The sequence below is a fragment of the Aythya ferina genome, assembly GCF_964211825.1.
Source record: "Aythya ferina genome assembly, chromosome: Z".
NCBI classification, from domain to species: domain Eukaryota; kingdom Metazoa; phylum Chordata; class Aves; order Anseriformes; family Anatidae; genus Aythya; species Aythya ferina.
The window spans coordinates 62,295,766-62,317,529 of record NC_140299.1 but is presented as its reverse complement, the minus strand read 5'-3'; the positions used below and the strand labels follow the sequence as shown (position 1 = coordinate 62,317,529).

The 21,764-nt window shown below is 37.9% G+C and overlaps 1 protein-coding gene across 5 annotated transcripts in view; it reads right to left on the bottom strand.

Annotated features, from left to right (window-relative positions):
• KCNN2 (potassium calcium-activated channel subfamily N member 2) overlaps positions 1–21,764 on the bottom strand; it is a gene marked incomplete at its 5' end in the record, with an annotated part of 79,578 nt that overhangs the window by 25,377 nt on the left and 32,437 nt on the right. For all 5 annotated transcript variants that reach the window (XR_014687262.1, XM_084504456.1, XM_084504457.1 and 2 more), the window contains one exon: positions 2,883–3,024. Coding sequence is in view for 4 of the 5 variants with exons in the window: in XM_084504456.1 (XP_084360582.1) it covers positions 2,883–3,024 (142 nt within the window). The remainder of the gene's footprint in view (positions 1–2,882; positions 3,025–21,764) is intronic.

The following is a 21,764-nucleotide window of genomic DNA, read 5'->3' as shown; positions in this document are numbered from 1 at the left end:
AATTTTTGCTATCCTCACCATAATCCTCACAAAGCAAGAAAAATTTGGCAAACCGCTCCAAAGCCCTGACACCATAAAGCCATTAAGCAGTTGAAAATGCTCTGTTTATAAGCTGTTCCACTCAGTACCAGCACAAAGTGCTCCAACTGTAGTTGAGCTCAGCCTGCTGACCAGGATCTGAGAGGTCCACTTGGGTACTACTGCATATTCAGTGTGCATATTTAGTGATAACCACTGCATATTCAGTGAGCAGAAATAATCCTGCAAGTTGCATGGCATGGTGAAGATGGATGGTATAGGTCTACCTATCTCTTCTGTATCCTGTTCTTATCTTTTCCACAACAAATATGAATTAATTGGTTTCAGAAGAGTTTCAGAAGAGTGACTGTATTTAAAGAATCATATTCAAGACCTATAAGCTTTTTAGTCTTGCAAGCTAGGCTGGAAGATCATTCATTACTGCGTTCATGGTTTCGTATTTCATGTCTTTCAGATCCTTTATCAAAAATTTTTAAAAAATACATAAAAAAAATTCAAACAAACAAAAAAGTAATTCCAAGATCTGAATTTTTCTCACTGATCCATAATTTTCTTTTCAAAGATTACGGTTTGCCAAAGCCATATGGCTGATACCCTTTAGAATGTAATTAAGAGTCAGGCTTTCAGAACTACTAACACTGCAAACTAACCACCTGCCCCTCTCTCTCCCCCCCCCCTTTTTTTTTTTTGGTTAATAATGTTTTCTGTGTCTTGAGATTATTAATCCTTAAATTATTACCATGTGATTCTGATTACAGCCTTAGTGCTTCCAAAGTTTCTGCAGAACATTTGATCACAAAATACAAACAAAGATAGGAAGGTATAATGTGTACATTGCACACGCTTAATTTCAAAGGAGTGAATCTTATTTCTGTTGTGAAAAAGAAATGTCTTGTGTGTAAACACTACATATTAATCAGTACTTCACTTTTACTCCCAAGCAATAGAAACAACTGCAATAAATTATTTTATATCTGAATCCCAATGGTGCTGTCAAATGCAAAATGACAAATGCATCCTGTAATTTCATCTTCTGTCTGATTCATTCATAGGTGTGTAGGACAACATCTGCAATAATCTATAGTCTGTTTTTGTGATTTAATTTTTACTTTGTTTTCATCACCATCATCATCATAAAATCATAAGTGTATCTACAGCCTTCAAAATTATGGTTTGGATGCTGCTATCATTTACACTAGCATAAACTTAATAGCAGGGTGAAACTTGTGGATGATTCGTATCAGTATCACTATTGTCACTGCACTTTTGCAGGGTGTTGAAGCTCCTATGATTTCTGTTACTGTAAGTTTTTTTTATACTGAAATGCAAATAACTTGAGTTGAATATGAGTGCATACTCAATACGAGTTAACCTGGAATTTAGCTGCTGCTGTTCAGAAAGCCTAGTCAGAGATGATAATGAGGATGAATAATGATCTGATTCTTGCATCTTGAAGTATTTTCTTCTTATTCTTAAACACTGCTTGGGAAGAAGAAAAGCATTATGACAGGGCTCTGCCCCCATTCTGCATATCCCTGTGGCAATGTATACTGCTTGTCCTCCTTTTTTCCTAATGAACTTATGACCAAATTTTATTCTCTCTGGCATCAAAATGCAGCTCAGAATGAGCAACAAAGGCAAATACTCCAGAAGATGGCAGATTTGAGCTTAGTCAACAGCCTTTATGAAAGCCGCCTGAGTCATTCCTCTGCTTTCAGCCTGTACTTTCCAACTAAATTCAAACTCTGTTTTTAAAGAGATAAGCATTTGCCACCACCAGCAAAATGCACTGGACATCTTTCTTATGAAAGGTCAATGACCTGAAACCTGTAAGCTGTTAAAAAAAAAAAAAAAAAAAGGAAAAATTGTAAAACATTACAAAAACACCTTAATCTATTTTACTCTTTGGACATAAAATACACTCTTACAAACAACAAATTTGCCAAACACCTGTTTTAAAGGGGAAACTGTTTGCTACCATTTGTTTTCAGTCATAATCCCAATATACCTGTTTTAACAGAAGGTAGATACTGGAGCTGCATCACTTATCATCAGTAGCAAGATTTCAGAAACATGTATGCATCTCGCTGTCATATGTAGCATATATGATGTTTATCTCATTCACAGGGACATTTGTACAAGAGTCAATATAAATAAAAGTGGCACAATCATGAGCTTTTCTTCTTCTGATTTACTATAGATGTGCATAAATTTCCCAGACATTATTATATATAATATAATAATTCTTGCCTAACTTTGACCAAATGGTGCAATACTGAAAAAAATTTAAAGCACACATACAGAACAGCTAATAAGTATATATTGAATGTGCATGCACCAACAACTGCTGCATTGTAATACTGTTAGCAAAACTCATACTGTGAAAATTGCAATACATAGGTCCACTTAAAGCAATGGAATACTATGTATAATATATTAGACTTATAATAAATAAAACTAAGTACAAGTAAAATGCTTTAGCAGACTAGCAGCCATTGAGTTTCTATGTTTGTGACTAACTTAATTTTAAGAAACAAAACTCAGAACTGTAGATTCATTATTACTAGTAATAATTACACATGTCCAAAGATAACTGAGAAGATGTGATACCTTAAAATGTAATGAAAAACTCTTAAAATTTTGAAGCTGAAAATTATGTCAGGGTGGAATTTGTTTCCCTGTATTTCATTACACAACTATTAAGTTTTACCTCAATCTATATCCTACACAGTCTATATCCTATACAGGCTAGCAAATTAATATTTCTTTATGTCTACCACAAGTTTGGGGATTAATTGCTGCTAATAATCTCACATCCAATGAATAAATTCAGAAATACTCACCATGATTCCAGTGAGTAAACAGACTCCTTTCCCACAGTATGTATTAGGTACCATGTCACCATATCCAATGGATAGAAAAGTTATTGAAATCAACCACATTGCTCCAAGGAAGTTGCTAGTAACATCCTGCTGATCGTGGTACCTGGAAGGAAAAAGAAAACTAATACTTTACAATGAAAATTTCTGTCATTTGTTATGCTGTAAGAAAGAAATCTCAGTAACTGCTCATACAGCCGTTTCTGTATCCTACAGTTAATTATTTTTAAAAGCAGCTATAAAGAACTAAATAAAACTAAAATACAAAGGCATCAGTAGTAAAGAAACTGAAGGCAAAACAATAGCACAAGTAGTAGAGATTCTCTGGATATTTTGTATTTTAGTATTCTGTTACTACTATAAAATAGCAGAAAAATAGCAGAAACTGTAATATATCAGGATACAAAGTTTTTTAACAGAACTTCCTCAGGGGTACCAGTCCTGATAATCCTCTGCAGTGGCATAAGACATCAGTCTTTTGCAGGCTGAGGCATATAAGAAAGTCAGAAAAGGTTGTATGGGCAAGCAGAAATCAGAGCAAAATTCCATCTCCTTTGCCTAACAGTAAGTCTGTGATCAGAAATCTAATAATGAACTACTATGTAATGCTTTATGAGAAAACCTAGTATCTTCCCTCTCCTTCAGCATGTTCAAGATAAATAGTATTGTATTCCTCATCATTACAAGATCCTCACCATAACCATAAGAAAACCTCTCTTTTGTGCTAAGTCAGCTAATTAAATGTAATTTCCTGATGTGCCATTTGTTGTCCTAGTTTTAATACTCTAATGGAATACACTCATTTTCTCCTTCAAAGAAAACAAGTTCTGATGAATAAGCTAGTCCTCACATGACAGGTATAGCTAATCAACTGGGAAGCCATAATGACACATTGTAGGAATAAAAACTCTTGTCAACACTCAGCCTGCGGGGGAAAACGCAGCCTAACGTAGATGGTATTTTGCTCCCTGTTCAGAGCAGCTCTGCAGCAGAGACTATCTGTGACAGCTACGGCAGCCTCAAGGTTGCAATAACCCCTGCAGCTGCTGTGAAGCCTCAAGTTGGTTATGTATGCTGCTGGATCTTCACAAGTATTATTTTATTCAATCTCCAAAACAGCAGGTCACAGAGTACCGCCAGAGAATTAGTTCACAAATCTGTAAGCAACCTGCTTTTGACCACAAAAATAATTGCTTCAGTTATCCTCCTTCCTGGACCTCACCCTCAATGCTGGAGCAGGCAGGAATGCTGAGTGGGCAGAAAGCAAGCTCAGGAAAATCCCCTATTCTCTCTCTTGCAAGATATTTGCTGTAATGGAGGCAAAACGCCTCCATTCTTTTCTTAAATTCCTACCTCTGCCCGGATGGTTACAGTAAACTGAAAACTCTGCCTGACAGAGACTACAGCAATTTCTCCAAATCAGTCTGTTCCACTGTTTGCCTGTACCCTTCTCTCTGTTGGCATCAGTGTTGTCCTTCTCACACACTTCATGCAAGCTTTTGAAGGATTTTTGTTCTGCATCTAGAGCAATGCAGGAATTATCCACATTTGGCGATCTAAGGATGAGAGTGATAGAAATACTGATAGTCACAACAGCAGCAAGGGCACAACAGCAAACTTGATCTAACTCATCACCATGAAGTTCTGCACAACAAAAAGATTTGTCATTGTGTTTTTTTGTTGTTGTTGTTTTGCTTTGTTTTGTTTTGTTGTTTTTTTCCAGCCTGCACTGCAGATGTCAGATGTTACGGATTTTAGTTTTTACTTAACAGTTAGCTATGAAATAGCTAATATCTATGAAATCTATGGATGCAGAGAGAGACAGACATATTTATCCCATTCAGGAGGCAAAAAGAGAGCCTGCACATCATGCAGTTCTCTACACAGTATCACATATATGATATGACCACAGGCTTTGGACAAGCTTCACAGAAGTGACCTAGAGCCACAACACATAGTATAAAGCCAGCAAGTTAACCCTAACTAATAATAAATGCTTATACAAATATTTATGAGACATTTCCTTAATGCTCATCTTTGGGTTTTGAACCTGGTCATTTCTGTACTTCAGACAAAACACAGTTTACCTACAAAGATAAAAATACCGTGCAATGCCCTTCATTTTTCCTATATTTTGTCCAAATTGTTACATCCTTTGCATTTTCAGCTCTACATTGTGATGCTTACAGAGATGTTGATGTGACAGAAAACAGAACATTCAAATACAACTCAATAAGTTTGTGAAATAAACACCTGTTTCACATAAAGAATATAAAAACCTGTCTCACCTAGTTGTGGTTTTGAGGTTATAGTTCAGTGGTCAAACTGCACACTATTTAAAAATCAGCATCAATATTTATGACTCTATTGTGACCGAGACACAAAGAACACGCTGTATGCCCCGTATGGACCAAAAAGACTTATTCTCTCAAAACTCTACAGGGAAAGTTGAAGGAGGGGATTTTCATGTTAAAAATCCACCAGTAAAAGGAGGGATACTGTCCTGATAATCCCATGGCTTCTACAACAGATTTACAGGAAGGTGGACTGGTTCTGTCTTTTTTTTTGTTTTCTTCTGTAACCTGTTTTGTGATTTTTGAGTCTCTGTGCTAAACCGTTCTGGTATATGCATAAACCTCTCTGATTCTGGTACAATGATGGGAATACACTGTCAAGTGCTATGCCGTGTCATCACACCATGCAGCCACTTGGGATCCTGGCCCAAACTAGCCAAGCCCGGAGTCTGTCTTCTCTATTGTGTGGGAGCAACAACAGAAACTACAAGCTTAGATTTTGGCTATTCTCTGTCCACCATCAAATTATCACCAAAATACATAAAAACATGAAGAGCAATTTCTTAAAAAAAAAAAAAAAAGAGAAGGAATTGCAATGTCACATTCGTACAGCCATGAGAACCACTGAAAAGGTGCATGGGGGGCATTTGAACTGCTTTGTTTTGAGGAGCTGGGCAGAAAGCTACTCATCGCCATTCTGACTTCTTTTCAAAGTTACCACTGCTGGAAAGGGTGAACTTCTCCTTCCATGGAGGGACCAGTAAAATGAACAGAGCAGAAATTAACCTTTCCCATGCTCATCTATCAGTGTACCTCTAATGCGTGGCACTCAAGCCACTGGACGGCCTGAAAAAAAGTCATCCACATCATTGTGTTCTCCTTGCAGCAGAGCCGAGGTCACGGACACTGCGATGAGGAGAAATGCCACCCGCACTAGCAGCTGGAACAAAGCTGTCTCACTCACTGTCAGCAGCCATCAACCTCTGCCAGCATTTCCTCATTCCATCTGGATCGTGAAAGACAGGTTCGATGTAACAGACTCCAGATTGCAACTATGGTTTTCCTAAACTATCCATTCACTCTGAGTGCTATGAAAAGCTCAGGAAGAAAATAAAAAGAAAAAAGAAATGCTTCCTTTCAGAGATTAAGTTCCAACTAAAGCAAAATCCAGTCATTACTAACCAAATTCTAAAACTTAAGCTTTTAGGCATTAATCTTTAGTTTGATAAAGATTCTCATATTTCATAAAGCTTCTGGTTTTGTCTTTTTTATTTGAATCACTACAAAATATCTCATTATCTAAAATCCACTATTCTTAGTCAATAAAATCTTGGACTAGAAACATGGTGAGCCATTTAAATTAGAAGATAAAGGCTAGTATTTAATTGTGTTAAAACTACAGCTATATACAGTTTGATGTCCTGGATCACATCCAGCCTCATACAGCAGCAGAATAAAGGGTCATTTAGAAAAGCTGTGTATTCCCCTGAGGTAGGAAAATCCTTGGCTGAAGTCACACAAGCATAAGTCTTATTTATCACTTTTTCCTTCCTTCTCCAGTAAGGAATGTGCTCACAGACAGGTGGTACTACAGCTGAAACTCTCCAAGACAACCCTCATCCTGTGAAATGCCACTAAGTCTGTTCTCACCAGCCACCATGTATTAGTCCTGACACAACTTTAATTTCAGTCAAAATTAACTGAAAGATTAGATTTGTGCAAAAATAGAATGATTTGATTCCTTCCCAAGCCAAAATGTGTGGGACTTTTACCATTCATCTCAGGAAGGCATAAATATACTACTCGACTGTTTGGGTTGTCAAAGCAATATTCCAGAATCTGTATCAAACAGCATTTCTTTTCTTCTGGTTTCACTATCAGATTTGTGATTTTTAGTACCGCTCTCCTGCAGAATTATGTTTCTATTTGGTGACGTTTCATCTGACTGATAAAACATCTGCTTTTTAGCTACATGGCAGTTGTCACACAAGAATATCTTGACACCTAAGTCACGTTCATCTTAAGAAGTAATGAGTAACAAGAAATGAAATATAACATGTAACTTAACCACCAGCATATTAATTGGTGCCTAGCAGATTTGCTTCAGTTTACTTGGCCTCCACAGTCAGCCTCTGATAATTTTGCACTCTTTGGTTGTGTTTTCTTTAACAAGTCAAGAACTAAAAAAAAAATTGAAAAGATGACCATTTTTCTAGGGACAAAATAGTCTGCTTTTATAGTGACCTAAAGGAATCCCAAGCTTGCAGTACAAAGCCAAGCTGGGCAGAGTTTGGTCTTGTCAACCCTTAAAAACTTTTAGACTAATTATGGAAACAGGCTCAGCCCATTAAATCAGAAACTTGTCAAGACTCAGCAGAGACGCTGATTGATCTAACTAGCTATTACAGCTCTCCCACAGCACCGGGCCATTCTGTTACCAAGTGCCTTTTTAGTCTTTCTTCAACAGTAGATACTGGCAGGTTTTTTTTTTCTGGTAATACAGTGGTGATAATAGGTCTTTTTATTACTTCCCATTTCCCCCTGCTTTAAAGAAAGACGAAAAGAAAAACATAACTGCTTTTAGAAGAAATAGGTGCACCAACTCCTTGACTACTGAAGTCAGTGAAAGAAATGTTGCCTACCTTCATGAGTTTAGGATCACGAAAGGCTGAAAAGTGGATGTCACAACTTTTCTATTTTCTAACACATCTCTTGACATCCTCCAAATATTTATGCACAGCAGCAAAAATGTTCCTGTCATAAAGCTGTTCCACGGAAATGCAAAACACTATGGCAAATGCCTGGATTTCACAGACAGATTCACAATAGTAGCAGTTCTGAACCCAACCATAAGCAACCACTGTGATCAAGCAGTCTGAATTATTTCTACAGGGGTTAAAATGTTAATTATTTTCTATTAAGAATATTTGCAGGCCATTTATGGAAAAGTAATACAACAGGGAAATGTTAAGTATAATTGCATAAGTAGCATATGTGCTATATTAACTGGACATATTTCTTATGAAATTATTTCATATTTCATATTAACTTAGCACATATTTCTGTGCTATGGACAGAAACAATAAAATTAAAACAACTGATGGGATGGGATAGTAAGAAGTCAACACAAAAACAGAATGCTGAAATTGCATGGTTTAAGAAAGTTTATCGTTATTCTTGAATATAAATTGCACTTCAGACACAGGTGTGGAAACATACATAAGGACTTAAGTCCTTAGCTGCTTTCAGATATGAATGCTTGGAAAAGGGGTAAAGAAGTGAAGGCTAATTGCCACTTTTTTCAAGAGGCACCAGAATTTTATTTGACTGCCACTGGCAAAGGTCTTGCCTTGTTTTCTTGGAGCTGTAACGAGCTGATGCTCTACTGAACCAGCATGCCTGTCTGCAGCCTTGGGAGATGTAAACAGTGTACATTTTTCCAAGAGAAGCCATTTGGCTGCAAGTATGATGTGAATATACCAAAGCAACTGAAGTTGCCTGCAAGTATTACGTCCATTTTCTTTTTGACCTATTTTAAATAAATGTGTAAGAGCATGAAGAGAAGCTGCTGAACCAATTCTACAAGTACTGGGAAACTGGAAAACCTGTAAATTTGTGAGAGACAGCAATCCACTACGATGAACAGTGGCATAGATAGGAGTGCTCAGTATCTGTGCACAAATAGGAAGCACTGGAAATAAAGTGAGAACTATTGCTTCAGGTCCTGGACTGTATGAAAACAGATATGTTTAATAAGAAAATTTAAAAACAGTATGTTCAAAAACTTTTCTTTTGCCCCACTTATGAAACACACACTAACTCCACCGTTTTCTTTTCTTTTGTTTTCATTTTTCCTTTCCTTTCCTTTCCTTTCCTTTCCTTTCCTTTCCTTTCCTTTCCTTTCCTTTCCTTTCCTTTCCTTTCCTTTCCTTTCCTTTCCTTTCCTTTCCTTTCCTTTCCTTTCCTTTCCTTTCCTTTCCTTTCCTTTCCTTTCCTTTCCTTTCCTTTCCTAATACAGTCAAATTCATTCTCCCACTTCTTGGCAATTTCAAGCTTTTTTTTTGCCCTTTTTTTTTTTTTCTGTCCCCTCATCCCCCCCTGCAGAGGCATAACTGAAGTCAAATTTTATCTCTGTTAAGGTCAGCAACAAAAATCCTATTGACTTCAGTGGGACCAAGATTTCTATTTTGCGTGTGTGTGTGTGTGTGTCTGAGTTTCAGCTGATCATCCCCTAAACGGTACCAGCTAGTGTTCCCATGCTTATTCATTTCAGAATTCTTACTCTGCCATTGTCTTCATCTCACATTTTGGATGCCAAGAAAGCTCCGCTGTTACCAGTATGATTATGTTTATCAAGAAACATCCTAATAAAATTGCTAAGCTAATTAAACTAAAAAGAAAATTTGATGTTTTTCCTCTTCAACATTTGGAAGCATAATAATGAAATAAAATGCTCATTTGGGGATTTAGACTTAGCTATAACATATATTTACTTCCAGTATGCTCGTTGTGATTCAGTAAAATAACAAACTAAAGATCCTGGAAAGCTATACCATAAGTGTTAAACCAGTAAGATCCTCAGTTACCTCCTGGAGATCTGAATGAGCTCTGCTGGCTCTACTTTCTGCATGTATGCAGCAGGGATTCTTTTAAGAACAAAACAAAACAAAAATAAAGACAAAGACAACACAGAAACACTTCCTGTAGACATCCAGATGTATCCACTCTGAGAAGCAGCACTGTTTCTCCCCACTAACTCTGTTATCCCCATACTCCTGCAGCAACTTATAAATAGCCTCCACTTTCCTTTCACCTCTTGGTGCATTTCTCATTTCTTCAGTGTCTACACTGCCGACTGTCTGAATAAAAATATTAATAAGAGCCAAAAAGATCTTCAGACTTTTTTTTTTTTGGTCTAATTTACTGAAATACTTTACTTACTAACTTTAAATGCTTTTACATTCTTAATCTTAGAAAGTACAATTACATTGCTTCCTTAGACTCCATAGTTGGCCATTACTCTCTTGTTCATACTGTTGTCTGTCCATTTTTGTTCATTAGTCCAATGCAGCATAAAGAACTCCATTTTTTTTTAGACAGATAGCATAGTGTGGTTACTAGTGAAAATAATCATTAATGATAGTTACAATACCCAATCAATTTGGCATAGAACCGTGAGCTATTACAAAATAACAAACACTGTCTTAAACATATGAAAAAGCACGTGATACTGTATTTTGTAACAGTTGATTTTAATAGCTCTTGCCTGTGTCAAAACTTCAGCATTTTTACCAGTTTTAAATTTGAAGAATTCACAGAAATTCTATATAATTAAATTATTGAAAGTGACAGGAAAACAATAAATAAAAATTTTACATGTTTAGCTGTAACATATTTTAGCATCAACCTGCCAAAATTATTCAGTGGAAATACCAGCACCAAGGGTATTCTTTTTCTTTGAACAAAGCTACTAAAAAGATCTTTTTTCACAAAAGCTGTATATTATTTGGAAAACAGAATTCCTAGGTTGAGGTATTGAAGAAGGGAGAAACAGGCCAAACAGAGATAAAAGGAGGTAGCATTATTAACACATGGTATTTTCTCAGTATTATGGGAGATCTAGATTTTAGGAGGACTTAAAACTGAATTGGGTTATGTGCATAACAAGAACAACCAAGATTACAGTAGCAAGATAAAAATGTATACAAGATACTCATCTTGAAGTTTCATAGCACAAGGCAAACCCTAAATATCAGGGATTAGGAAGAAGTTATGCCTATAAGCAGGTATGATAGATCTGTTAATCTCTTTGTGATTATCTGATTTAGAGCAAAAGTAATGCTAAAAATGAACAATATGGATGTGTGTCTGTAAAAGCAGGAGTCAGTTACAGCTGTACCTCATGGCAGGGCAGCAGCATGGCAAGCACCATCCTTACCACCCAGCCCTGCAGACAGGGCATCAGCCCCTCACAGCAGAAGACAGGAAGCTGGAACGAGCAAGCCGGAGCCAAGCAGAGGAGGCCCACCACGTGGTATAGTGCCATGTACAAGTCTAGGATGTGCTTACAGGTTTCTAGCCGAGCCCAAGGCCACGTCACACCTCACACCTTCAGCAGAGCGAGACCCAGGCCCGTGCCCCTGTTTCTGCTCACAGGGGTGGTGGGCAGAAGCCTGCAGGCCCTCACCCTCACACGAATTCTGGCACTTCCAGCACATAAATGTCCCTAGGGACCAGGTCACTGAGAACAGGACTGAAGAGCAGAAATAGCTGCTTCTGTGCCAAGCACAAGAGAAAAATGAATGGTGTGGCTCAGCCCTTAGGCTTCCCACATCACTCATTGAAACTGAAGATGAGGGCAGGGGGAGCAAAGTCCCACCCACTGTAAGTGAAGAGCAGGTTCGAGACCACCTGATGAACCTAAACAGGTACAGGTTTGCAGGACCTGATGACAGGAATCCCAGGGTCCTGATGGAACTGGCTGATGGAGTCGCCAGCCCTCTCTCCATCATATATGAAAAGTCCTGGCAGTCAGGCGATGTCCCTGGTGAGTGGAAAACTGGAAATATCACTCCCCTTTTTAAAAAGGTTAGAAAGGAGGACCCAGGGAACTACAGACTGGTGAGCCTCACCTCTGAGCCTGGGATGATCATGGAACAGATCCTCCTGGAAGCAATATCAAGGCATATGCAGGACAAGGAGGGGATTCAAGACAGCCAGCATGGTTTATCCAAGGGCGAATTGTGCCTGGCCAATCTGGTGGTTTTCTATGATGGAGTGACTATATCAGCTGACAAGAGAAGATCAACCCATGTCGTCTACCTGGACTTCTGTAAGGCCTTTGACATGGTCCCATACAACATCCTGGTCTCCAAACTGGAGAGACTGTAAGGGTGGACCATTCAGTGGACAAGGAATTGGCTTAAAGGCTGCACCCAGGTTAGATGGGGCTTTGGGCAACCTGGTCTGGTGGGAGGTGTCCCTGCCCATGGCAGGGGATTGGAACTGGGTGGTCTTTAAGGTCCCTTCTGACCCAAACCATTCTGTGATTCTGTGGTTCCATGACAAAGTTAGAAAAAATAGTAGATGAAGGTCTCTCCAACATTGATGTCCAAATAAGCAAGAACAGATAAGCCAGTTTTGCAAGTTCAAAAGGTTTTCTGCTACTAAGTTATTAAGACCTAAGGTCAGTCTGACATGACTAATTATGTTCTACATCCAACTTATTTATCTTAGGTTTCTTTTTATTTAAAAGTATCATTTGGGAATTTTATTGATCTGTCTCAAAAAGGAAAAAACCTGTAGAAACAGACCTTCTTCTCCCTCCCACCCCCGCCTCCAAACTCAGTTAAACAGAAAAAAAAAAAAAAACAAACAACAAGAAAACAAACACAAACTCAAAATATTCTTTGCTGCTTATATTGAAAATCCAAAATAATATTCCCCCAACCATGGGTCACACAATCAACTAGTCTCATGGGAAATTCAAGGTTAAACACAATTGTTAGAACTCCTCTTTTTCAGAACAATGTGAATAAAAGGCAGGGGAAAAAGCATCAGGTTCACTGTATCTAAAAAGGCCCATTTAAATAAAATATGCACAAAAGAACTAGAAAAGAAAGTAAGGCCAGTACAAACACCCTTTTCTAATAGATGAAAGCTGGGACTAAGAGCAGCAGTTATCATTAAGGTTACAACTCATTATTCTCATTTTAAAAAACTTACATTACCTATTCTTTGTGCAAAATTTTGCCCAGTGTTAATTATTTGGACTAGTATGTTTTATTATATTCAGACAATCTTTGTATTTATTTAGATAGATGTAGCTTCCATTTGCTATGGAGCAGGGTCAGGGATTCAGTTCTTGCCAGCTCTGTTTACATTTGGTGTCGTTCTGTATTCAGCAAAAGAAAACCCAGTTTTGTTATTTTCCACAGAGCTGCCTTCAGATTTTAAAAGCTCAACTCCTTAGCCTATGACAACCCCTATATGCACACCCAGACTACGATGAGAAGCAGCATGCTTCATATCCCTCAAGCATTAAGAGGCAAACTTAGACTGTAATGGTTATCGTTAGCTGCTGGATCAAGAGAAGCAATAGACACTGATACTCGTGGTAAGGTCTGGAGCAGCCTTGATTCATGATATCCAGCATAGGCATTGCGATGCACTCTGAAACTCCAGGGACACATGCTGCTTCGTGGCCTTCACAAAAACACACTGCCATATTATTCAATGCTAAGTACAGATCAGCAACAGAAACAAACAACAGTACATACAGAAACAAACAACAGTACATACAATTTTCTGCCCCATTTTTTGCAAATGAAAACACAGACTTTAATATCTCATAGCTCTCTAAGAGACTTCCTACATGAAATTAACCATATTTGTTACAGCTTAGCATTATTTTGTTGGTCTTCGCATCCTGAGCTTTCAGCTCCACTCTTCACAGTTTGATTTGTCAAAGTCCTAGATGCTCAAAACTCTGACCCGCACGCAACAAACTCAAAGTCCTCTACAACAACTTGCATGTTTAAGAATATTTAAGAATAAATTTATTAAACATCCAGAAGTTAAGTAACAACAAAACTCTTCACTTTGCCAAAAATAGAGGAATGTCCCAAAGCCCTTGAAATGCCTCAGTATACATAAGTGAAACAACACAGATCAAAAATATTATTAGAGAAGAACTAATTAATCAGACTTCCCACAATGTACAGGAAAAAGAACAGTTGCTCCCTAGCTGCCCAATGGCCAGAGGCTTCACCATGGGTGGCAATGCTGATTCACCTCAACATCTTCATCTCACTGTTGCACCTGTGAGGGTACAGGTTTTGAAAGCATCTAATAGCATCTTTTTTGAAGCTATTCCAACTTTAAATTAAATTTGAAATAGAGAGAGTATGGCTCTTCAATTTAGTGGGCAGAGATACTACCTACAATGTTTAGAAGGGGATCTGGGGAAGGAAACGTGCCAGTGCCAATCCCAGACAAACCACTCTCTGAGGAAAGAATAGCTCTGCTTTCAAAGCAGATTTTGAGAAGTAATCCAGAGAGTCCCAAGACCAGAAATATGTTGACTAATAGAAATAAAAATTAAGTAAATAAAAATAAAATCCAGGAGCTTCTCATTCTTTCAGTTCAGTATATCATTTTTATCAGTTAAAGTTCAGTAAAAAAAGCCATTATTGATATACATTCAGTTAAGTGAGAGTTGTAATACACAAATGAAAGTGGGCCAATATAAAGTAACACAAGCAACCTTGGGGCAAAACTTTTATTTTTGAAGGCAGTGTTTTGTATTCTTATTTTAAAAGACACATATGCACGTATATTTCTTTTCTGTAGCCATGAATTTTAGAAAGTACAATGTTTGAAATTTGTGGATGCGGCAAGAATTAATATTATTTTTAAGATCTGTTTCAGCTTTTCAATGTCTGTACCAGAACTGGCTAAAGCTGCATCATTACTGAAATACCAATCTTTGAAAATCAAAGAAAGTTTCTTAATGAGCCCTATTGTGAATCACTCAGTGTATTCAGTAGCAATTAATACCCTGCTAAAATCTCTCTTTATTTTGCATTTTGTATTTTCTCTGGAGATATCCTGATACTGTTTTATTCTCAAACCCCTATTGGGAGGTTTGTGGCCTGTTCTTCTTTTCTTTTTTTTCTTTCTTTTTTTTTTTTTTTTTCAGTTGAGATCTCCAGGCATAATCAGTTGATTTCTTAAGAATTTGAAGTAATTTGCTGAAGGAAAACTTCAGAAATAGAGGTTTTTAGAAACAATCATTATGCAACTAAAACTAAGCCCAGTACCTTTCCTCTGTGCCAAACCACAGCAGAAATAGGTAAAGGTTAGCCTTTCTTTTTCTGTATGTGTACATTCCAAAAGTGAAGAGAAATGAGGAGGAGGGCAAACTGCACAGAAAAGATGATGCTGAAATCTCAGAGAAAATGACAAACCAAGTGCTCTCTCTGAAGAGGCTTTTCTCTCATGGAACTACTTGCATTTATCACTAGGCAAATTACTAATTTTCAAGATCTACAGCAGAAACCGATATATTTCCTTGCATTAAAAAAAAAAGAAAAAAGAAAAAAAAAGTACAAGCCCAGAGCCATAAAGCCCATTCTTTACATCCAAACTTCATTAGAATGTCAACAATTCTGCCAACATAAGCACATATTCTAATGAAAAAGGGAGATAAAGAGGGAAAAATACTTTGCACTATTTTCTTTAAATACCATGCACATAAGAGAGTTCTTCCTACTGTCATGCTCTTTTCTGCCAAGATGATTTTGTTGCTTGATATCTCTTCCTTCATTCAAGACTTTCTGACCTTTCGTATCCATTGATTTTGGTGAAGCAGTGAAGAAAGGAACAAAATTCTGTGCTCTGAAGGAATTCCAGCAGGTGACATTTCAGCGAGAAAGAGCAGCTACAAGAGCAGTCACTCAGTGCTGTACTGGAGGGAAAAACCTGAAGTGGCCACTGAACTCACCCTGAACTGAACTTACCTTTTGCACTAGCTGCACCTACAGCATGCATCTGGCAGTCTGCAAGTTGAATGTGCTGGAAAAATCTGATAATAATACAAAATTTGCCTAATGCCTGTTGATTCTTCTATTGACAATTCCTGTGCAAATCATACTGTATGTGTGTATCTATGTGACTTTCAGACTTAACTCTTCTGTCATGATTCAGGCAGGCAAGCACAAAATCAGGGGTCATGCTGAGCTACAGATGTGTGGGATGGGAACACATGACTTTGGACGTGCTGTCTACAGCTTCACGTGCTTGATAGCAACTTTCACCTGTTCACTTTCACCCATTGCTAATTATTCATTTTCCAGATTGTGGAACAGTTCTTAAAGGCAGTTAACATAATTAGCATTAAATTGCAACACAGACAGTATGAACAAGCAACTAAAAGAACCTGAAATTTACAGTGCTCTCTTGGCCCTAGAAACAAGGCGAGTTCATGGATGGGACAAGCATGGAGAAGCGTATATACACAAGCAGGTCTAGCTCTAGAGGGAAGAATGCTGCCCTTGGGGAGCTAATAATCTTCCTCCTTTCACTTGCTTGGCATAACTGGCCATCTGCAAGACATTACATATACAACAGAAACTGAATCCAGTTTAAAAAAAGAAAAAAGGCATTTGTAGAGCTCCACGTAAACATGACTGCAGTACTACAACTTTTTCTGATGTTCTAGTTTTTCAGATGTTCTGCTTCGTGAAGGTCTCTGAGATTATCACTTGAAAGTATTACAAAGAACAGCAAGAAGTAACCTATGTTTTTGGATTTTGCTGCTCATTTTAAGTGAGTAATTATGACCAATGTACAGGTCAAAGATACCATAACCATTACCAGAATTCTGTGATTAAAGAAAAAACAAGTCAGAGAGGCACAGCAGAAAATGTTTGTTGTAGGAAAGGAAGAGGACTAGACACTGAACTCAAAGCATGTGTCTCATTCTGCTAGTGCTGGGATCACTTTATACTGAAGTTGTATTTCTGTAGCTACAAAACATTCATTACAAAAATGTACAAACAAGACATATTAACTCAATAAAATATCTGAGAAAAGTTACATTTTATCTTTACCTTAAAGGAAAATAATCTTGGGTTTCTCTAGATTGCAACTTTTGCGTTCAAGAAATTGAGTCCTGAGTCCCTCAAACTAAAGAGGACAAAGACCTCCACCATACAGACTAAAAATCTCTGGAAAATATGTCAGATCCACAGCTTTACTTCACTCCACCAAGATCCAGTTAATTTTTCCTTTAGGTTCAGGAGCTGTGACAAAATAGAGGTATGAGCTGAGCAAAAATACAGCCACAAAGCTGTCTGCCCAGAATGGTCCATGTTTTTCCAACTGTCTTTCCCCAGAGAGTGAGAAAGCAAAAAGTAAGCATACAGAATTAACTAAACTTCCTGCATTTTCACATAGACACCCTTCCTCCACAGAATGGGTATAACTAGGTTGCACAATGATTTTATGCAATATAAAACCTCTAGCATGGCAATCACACTTTAATATGACTTTCTGCTAGCTAAGTTTGAATCATTTTGTTATCCAGTGGAAGAATACACCAAACAATAATGGTAAATATAATTCTCTGCATGGAAGAGACACAAAGAGCTTACGTGACTTTGCTCAAGGTCACCAGAAAACTAAGGTGGATTCTCTGTTTTAATCTTCAATAAACATGTCTTCTATATAATTAACTGCATTTACCAATGTCATTTTCAATACTTTTCACACATATTTTTTAGGAATTTATAAGTTTCTATATATATTTAGCATATTTTTTTGCTGGTGTACTGAAACCTTCACTGCATTCCTACCCACAGCACTACTGCTGTTACCTGAATAAGAGCAAAGCAAACAAGGTGATCTTATTAAAACCGTGCTAAAATTATTTTAGAGTATTTTTTTTTTATATTTTCATTCAAAAGGAAATGAAAATGAACTGTTCTAATGTGTAGTTCCTGGTACAGATTGTTGCATCTCCAACAGACACTGGAACATCAACCCACAGCATCTGGTTCTTGACTGATTATCTGTGCCAAGCCTCATTTTACAAAAATTAAGAGAAATCACACTCCTTTCCACCAGAAATACAATCACTGAAGGACAGCAGCGTCCTGCTGTGGTACACTGATTGCGTCAGCAGGTCTTCTGCCTCCCAGCACACAAAGAACAAGGGAGGCTTCCGATGCAATCTGCTTGCAAGGAGATGCAACTGCTTGAGCAAATATCACTCTAAATGCAAGAATTATCAAGAATTACCATGCACAACTTTTGTTAAATGTCGGTATGCTTGGGAAAGGGAGAAAATTAATGCTGCAAGTATTACTGAGAGCTGACAAGTGTCTTTGGTGTTAAATTAACTAAATGTAACATACAATTTTCTTTTGAATACCTTGGAAAGAATCTACTGTAAAAGACTGCAATTTAACACTGAAGTTTAAACAGTCAAGGTTACAATTTTAGCAGCTCATTAGTCTGAAGGCGTACGATGATTTTCTGAAAAGATGAATGATTAAAAACAAAGTCAGAAGAAAAAGACATTTGGGCACGAATACTTAATCTGAAATCTCACTGGTTAATTTCAGGCCATGTTGCATCTCTATGATTTTAGATTGTGGGAAGCTTTGCAGGTTACATCTACTGCATTGTTCCAAGGATAAAATAACAGAGATCACCTTTAACTCAAGGAATTAGAACAGAAAGTATCTTCTTTCTGAAATACAGAAGAGAAGAATTGCTTTCATTAGATGACTATTACTTAATGCAAATCACTTGCAAGGTCATTTTCCATATATGCTATTGCATACCCAGAAATATACAGTCCAGCCCCTGGACTGACACTAAACTTGCAAAGAAAACATTTTGGATGTTGGTCAAGCCAATCAAAATAAGTGACTAAACAACTGATGAATTTAGGATATTCAGTAACAACAGATAATATGGTGACTGAAGGAGACCGGTCAGAAAGTAACCTCTCTCTGCAACTACCAGAAGCAAGCCTGACTGCACCCAGTGTGTCACTTGTTCTTAACACCACACCACCACCAATCCAGCAGTTGGCATGCTTTATTTCATAAGCCCATGTTTAAGCCTCCCCCTCAGATGTACCGTAGCCAAATACTAAATTCAGAACAAAGCCATTGAACCTTCTGACACAACAGAATATTAACCAAGATACTTTCCAGGCTCTTCTCCTGAGTTGGAACAAGGGAGCAGCATCTCCTCTTTGAACTTTACATCCTATTTAAGTCTTGCTAGGGAGGTGGAAGCGGCATAGGAGACAAAACAAAAAGGCAGATGCATTCAGCCAAACTCCTCCCCTCAAACCACATCAAGCTGCAAGAGGCCTGAAATGTTTCTTGTTCCTTTCACATCAATTCCTTCTGTTTAACACTTACATGGTCAGCTAGGCAAATAATGCCTTTTGAATCTTCTCAAAAACACCCCAACAGCCAGAGACAACTAATAGCACAAAATAATAGAAAAAAAAAAAAACAACAACAAAAAAACAACACAATGCACTGTTGGTTCAAAGTGCAATTTGCAAGCAAAGACAAGTTACCTTTTTTTTTTTTTTTTTTTAAATGAACAAATATTATCTCTCACTTTTGTAAAAATTATCACCTAATTTAAAGACAAGAATTAGACACTGGTTTAAGTCTTATTCAAAAATGACACTTAGATATTGAAGAACCGGTTACTCCTAGATGATTTAGCACCAGTAATTCAACCACTACCCATCCCTGAATACAGATCTTCATGGCTCAAGCTGTCTTATCTTATGAGAGCATGAGGTTGTTGGGCCACAGCTTGACGTTGCACAGGTTTTACACCTGGGCCCCAAACTTTTAGAGGTTTTTATTAAAATCTCTACTTATCTGTTTGCTCTGCTGCACAATGACCAGAAGCATGGTGCTTTCAAAGGGTGTGCCTTGCAGCTCTGTTGGTCTGCCACTGATCCTAGGGAAAAAACATCCCATCAAGGATACAAGGATGAAATAAACTCTAGATTCAGCTACTCTGCTTGAGTTATAAGATGCCAATGTTCAGTTTTCTACATATTAAAAACATGTTCTGAAATGGATATGCATGAGCTAGCTGCGCCTGGGGTCATAATCACTAAATTCTTCTCTAACCAGCGGGAAGCAGAGCCTCCTGATATCAGCAATTAGCAATGCTGTCACCTATCTGATTACAGTTGTTAACAAAGATACTTCTATGAGTTCACACGAATTATATTCAATATAAACAAATGCTTCCCACAAAAATGCATTTGAAACATCAAGCAAGTAAGATGAATCAGACAAGGACAAATTTTATTTACATGCCGACTCTTGTTTCTCAGAGGACCTAGCAATGTAGGATGCTCTGAATTCCGATACACCAGCAACAGCAACCACGCGCTGCCCGTACAGGGGTACTTTGTTAAAACAAAACAGCTGGTGTCAGAAGTGGCAGCTGCCATTTTGGAATTTCTCGTGCTAAACCAAATGGATTTTGTGAAGGATTTTCTTTCATTACCTCCGTCAGGCTTAACAAGCCTCCCAATATAGAATTTAAAATTAAAACAAATTCACTGTTGTGGCATTATTGAACTGAAAACACTCTTAAATCCTTATAAACACAAAGGAGTTTGAGGAGAGAAAGAGCTATGAGAAAGCCTGCCCAGAGACAAGCTACGGAGGCCAGGCTGTTGTAATGGGATAGTTGTGGCTCAAAGATTGAGTCCTTGCAGCTCAAGGATTCAAGAGGAAAAACTTCAGCAAGGGCAAGTATAAAGTCCTAAAGGGCAAAACCAGAAGGCCAGGCAGGCTGGTCTGTGGATCACCCACCCACCAACACCAGTGGCACTGTGGGAGTTGGCAACACCAGTGCAGGGAGGAAAAAACTGGGTGCATGGAGTGTGGCCTTTCACCTCCTACCTCTGCAGGAGTCTTGGTGGCACGGTGAGTGCCCAAACAGTAGGTCTAGCAGTGCACTGCATCCCAACTAGCTTCTGGGCACACCAGCAGGTAACAGAGGCTTTGCACTTTCACGTCACGCGCACCCTGCTCCTGGAGCCTCTGCACCTGCTGAAGATTGCTAAATAATCTTAACCAAAAGAGCAGTCACAGCATTACAAGTAAGAAAATGAAGGCACAGATGTAGTAGGTGACAGCCCCTGGACTGCAAAGACTCTGGAAACACTAGTTTTTAGTATGCTAATCTTCTGCAAAATCCTAATCTCTGACAGAGTATGCTCATTTGTTCATCCCACACAACTCCCAGTTCCAAGGGTTTTAAAACCTTTTTGCTTTGTATCCCAAAATTGCAAACAACTGAAAATAATTTTAATGCAACCTGTCCAATAAGACAAAAATGCTATGCGACTACAACTCTATCTACTAAATTTTGTGATTTTAAACAATATTATCTAACATGATCATTTTCTACTTTGTTATGCCACCAAAACAAAATAAACACTGATACATCTACTGCACTCCAATGCCTGGGATGCAACCCTGCAGTCCTGGCATAGCCACAATATGTAGTATTATAAAACCCATTCAGTTTATATTAAGTGAATCACTAGTTTACACTTCTAGGTGATCATGATCATTATCAGAGAAGCCTACATGAGCATTATCATTAATAAAAATCTTCTGTCCTACAATTACATATTTAATCATTCTGTCATTGCTTGTTTATGTATCACAAAATGTTTTATTGTATCAAAGACAGCACACACTGTCTTTTACTATTAGCTATTTACTAGCTTTTACTATTACTATTTACTAGCTTTTACTATTTTCACCTTGCTAAGTAGTCTCTCACAAGTCAATGTTACTTGTAAATATTTATTAACGGAAAAAACAACAACAACAAACAGCTGATGTTAATGCCAGACATCCTTCCCTCTCACAGAGCAGAGTTAGGTACTCCCAGGTGATTAACAACATTGCATTTCATGCACACCACCACCAGTAACAGCAACAATGGTTGCAGATTTTTTTCAGCCCCTTCTAGCACT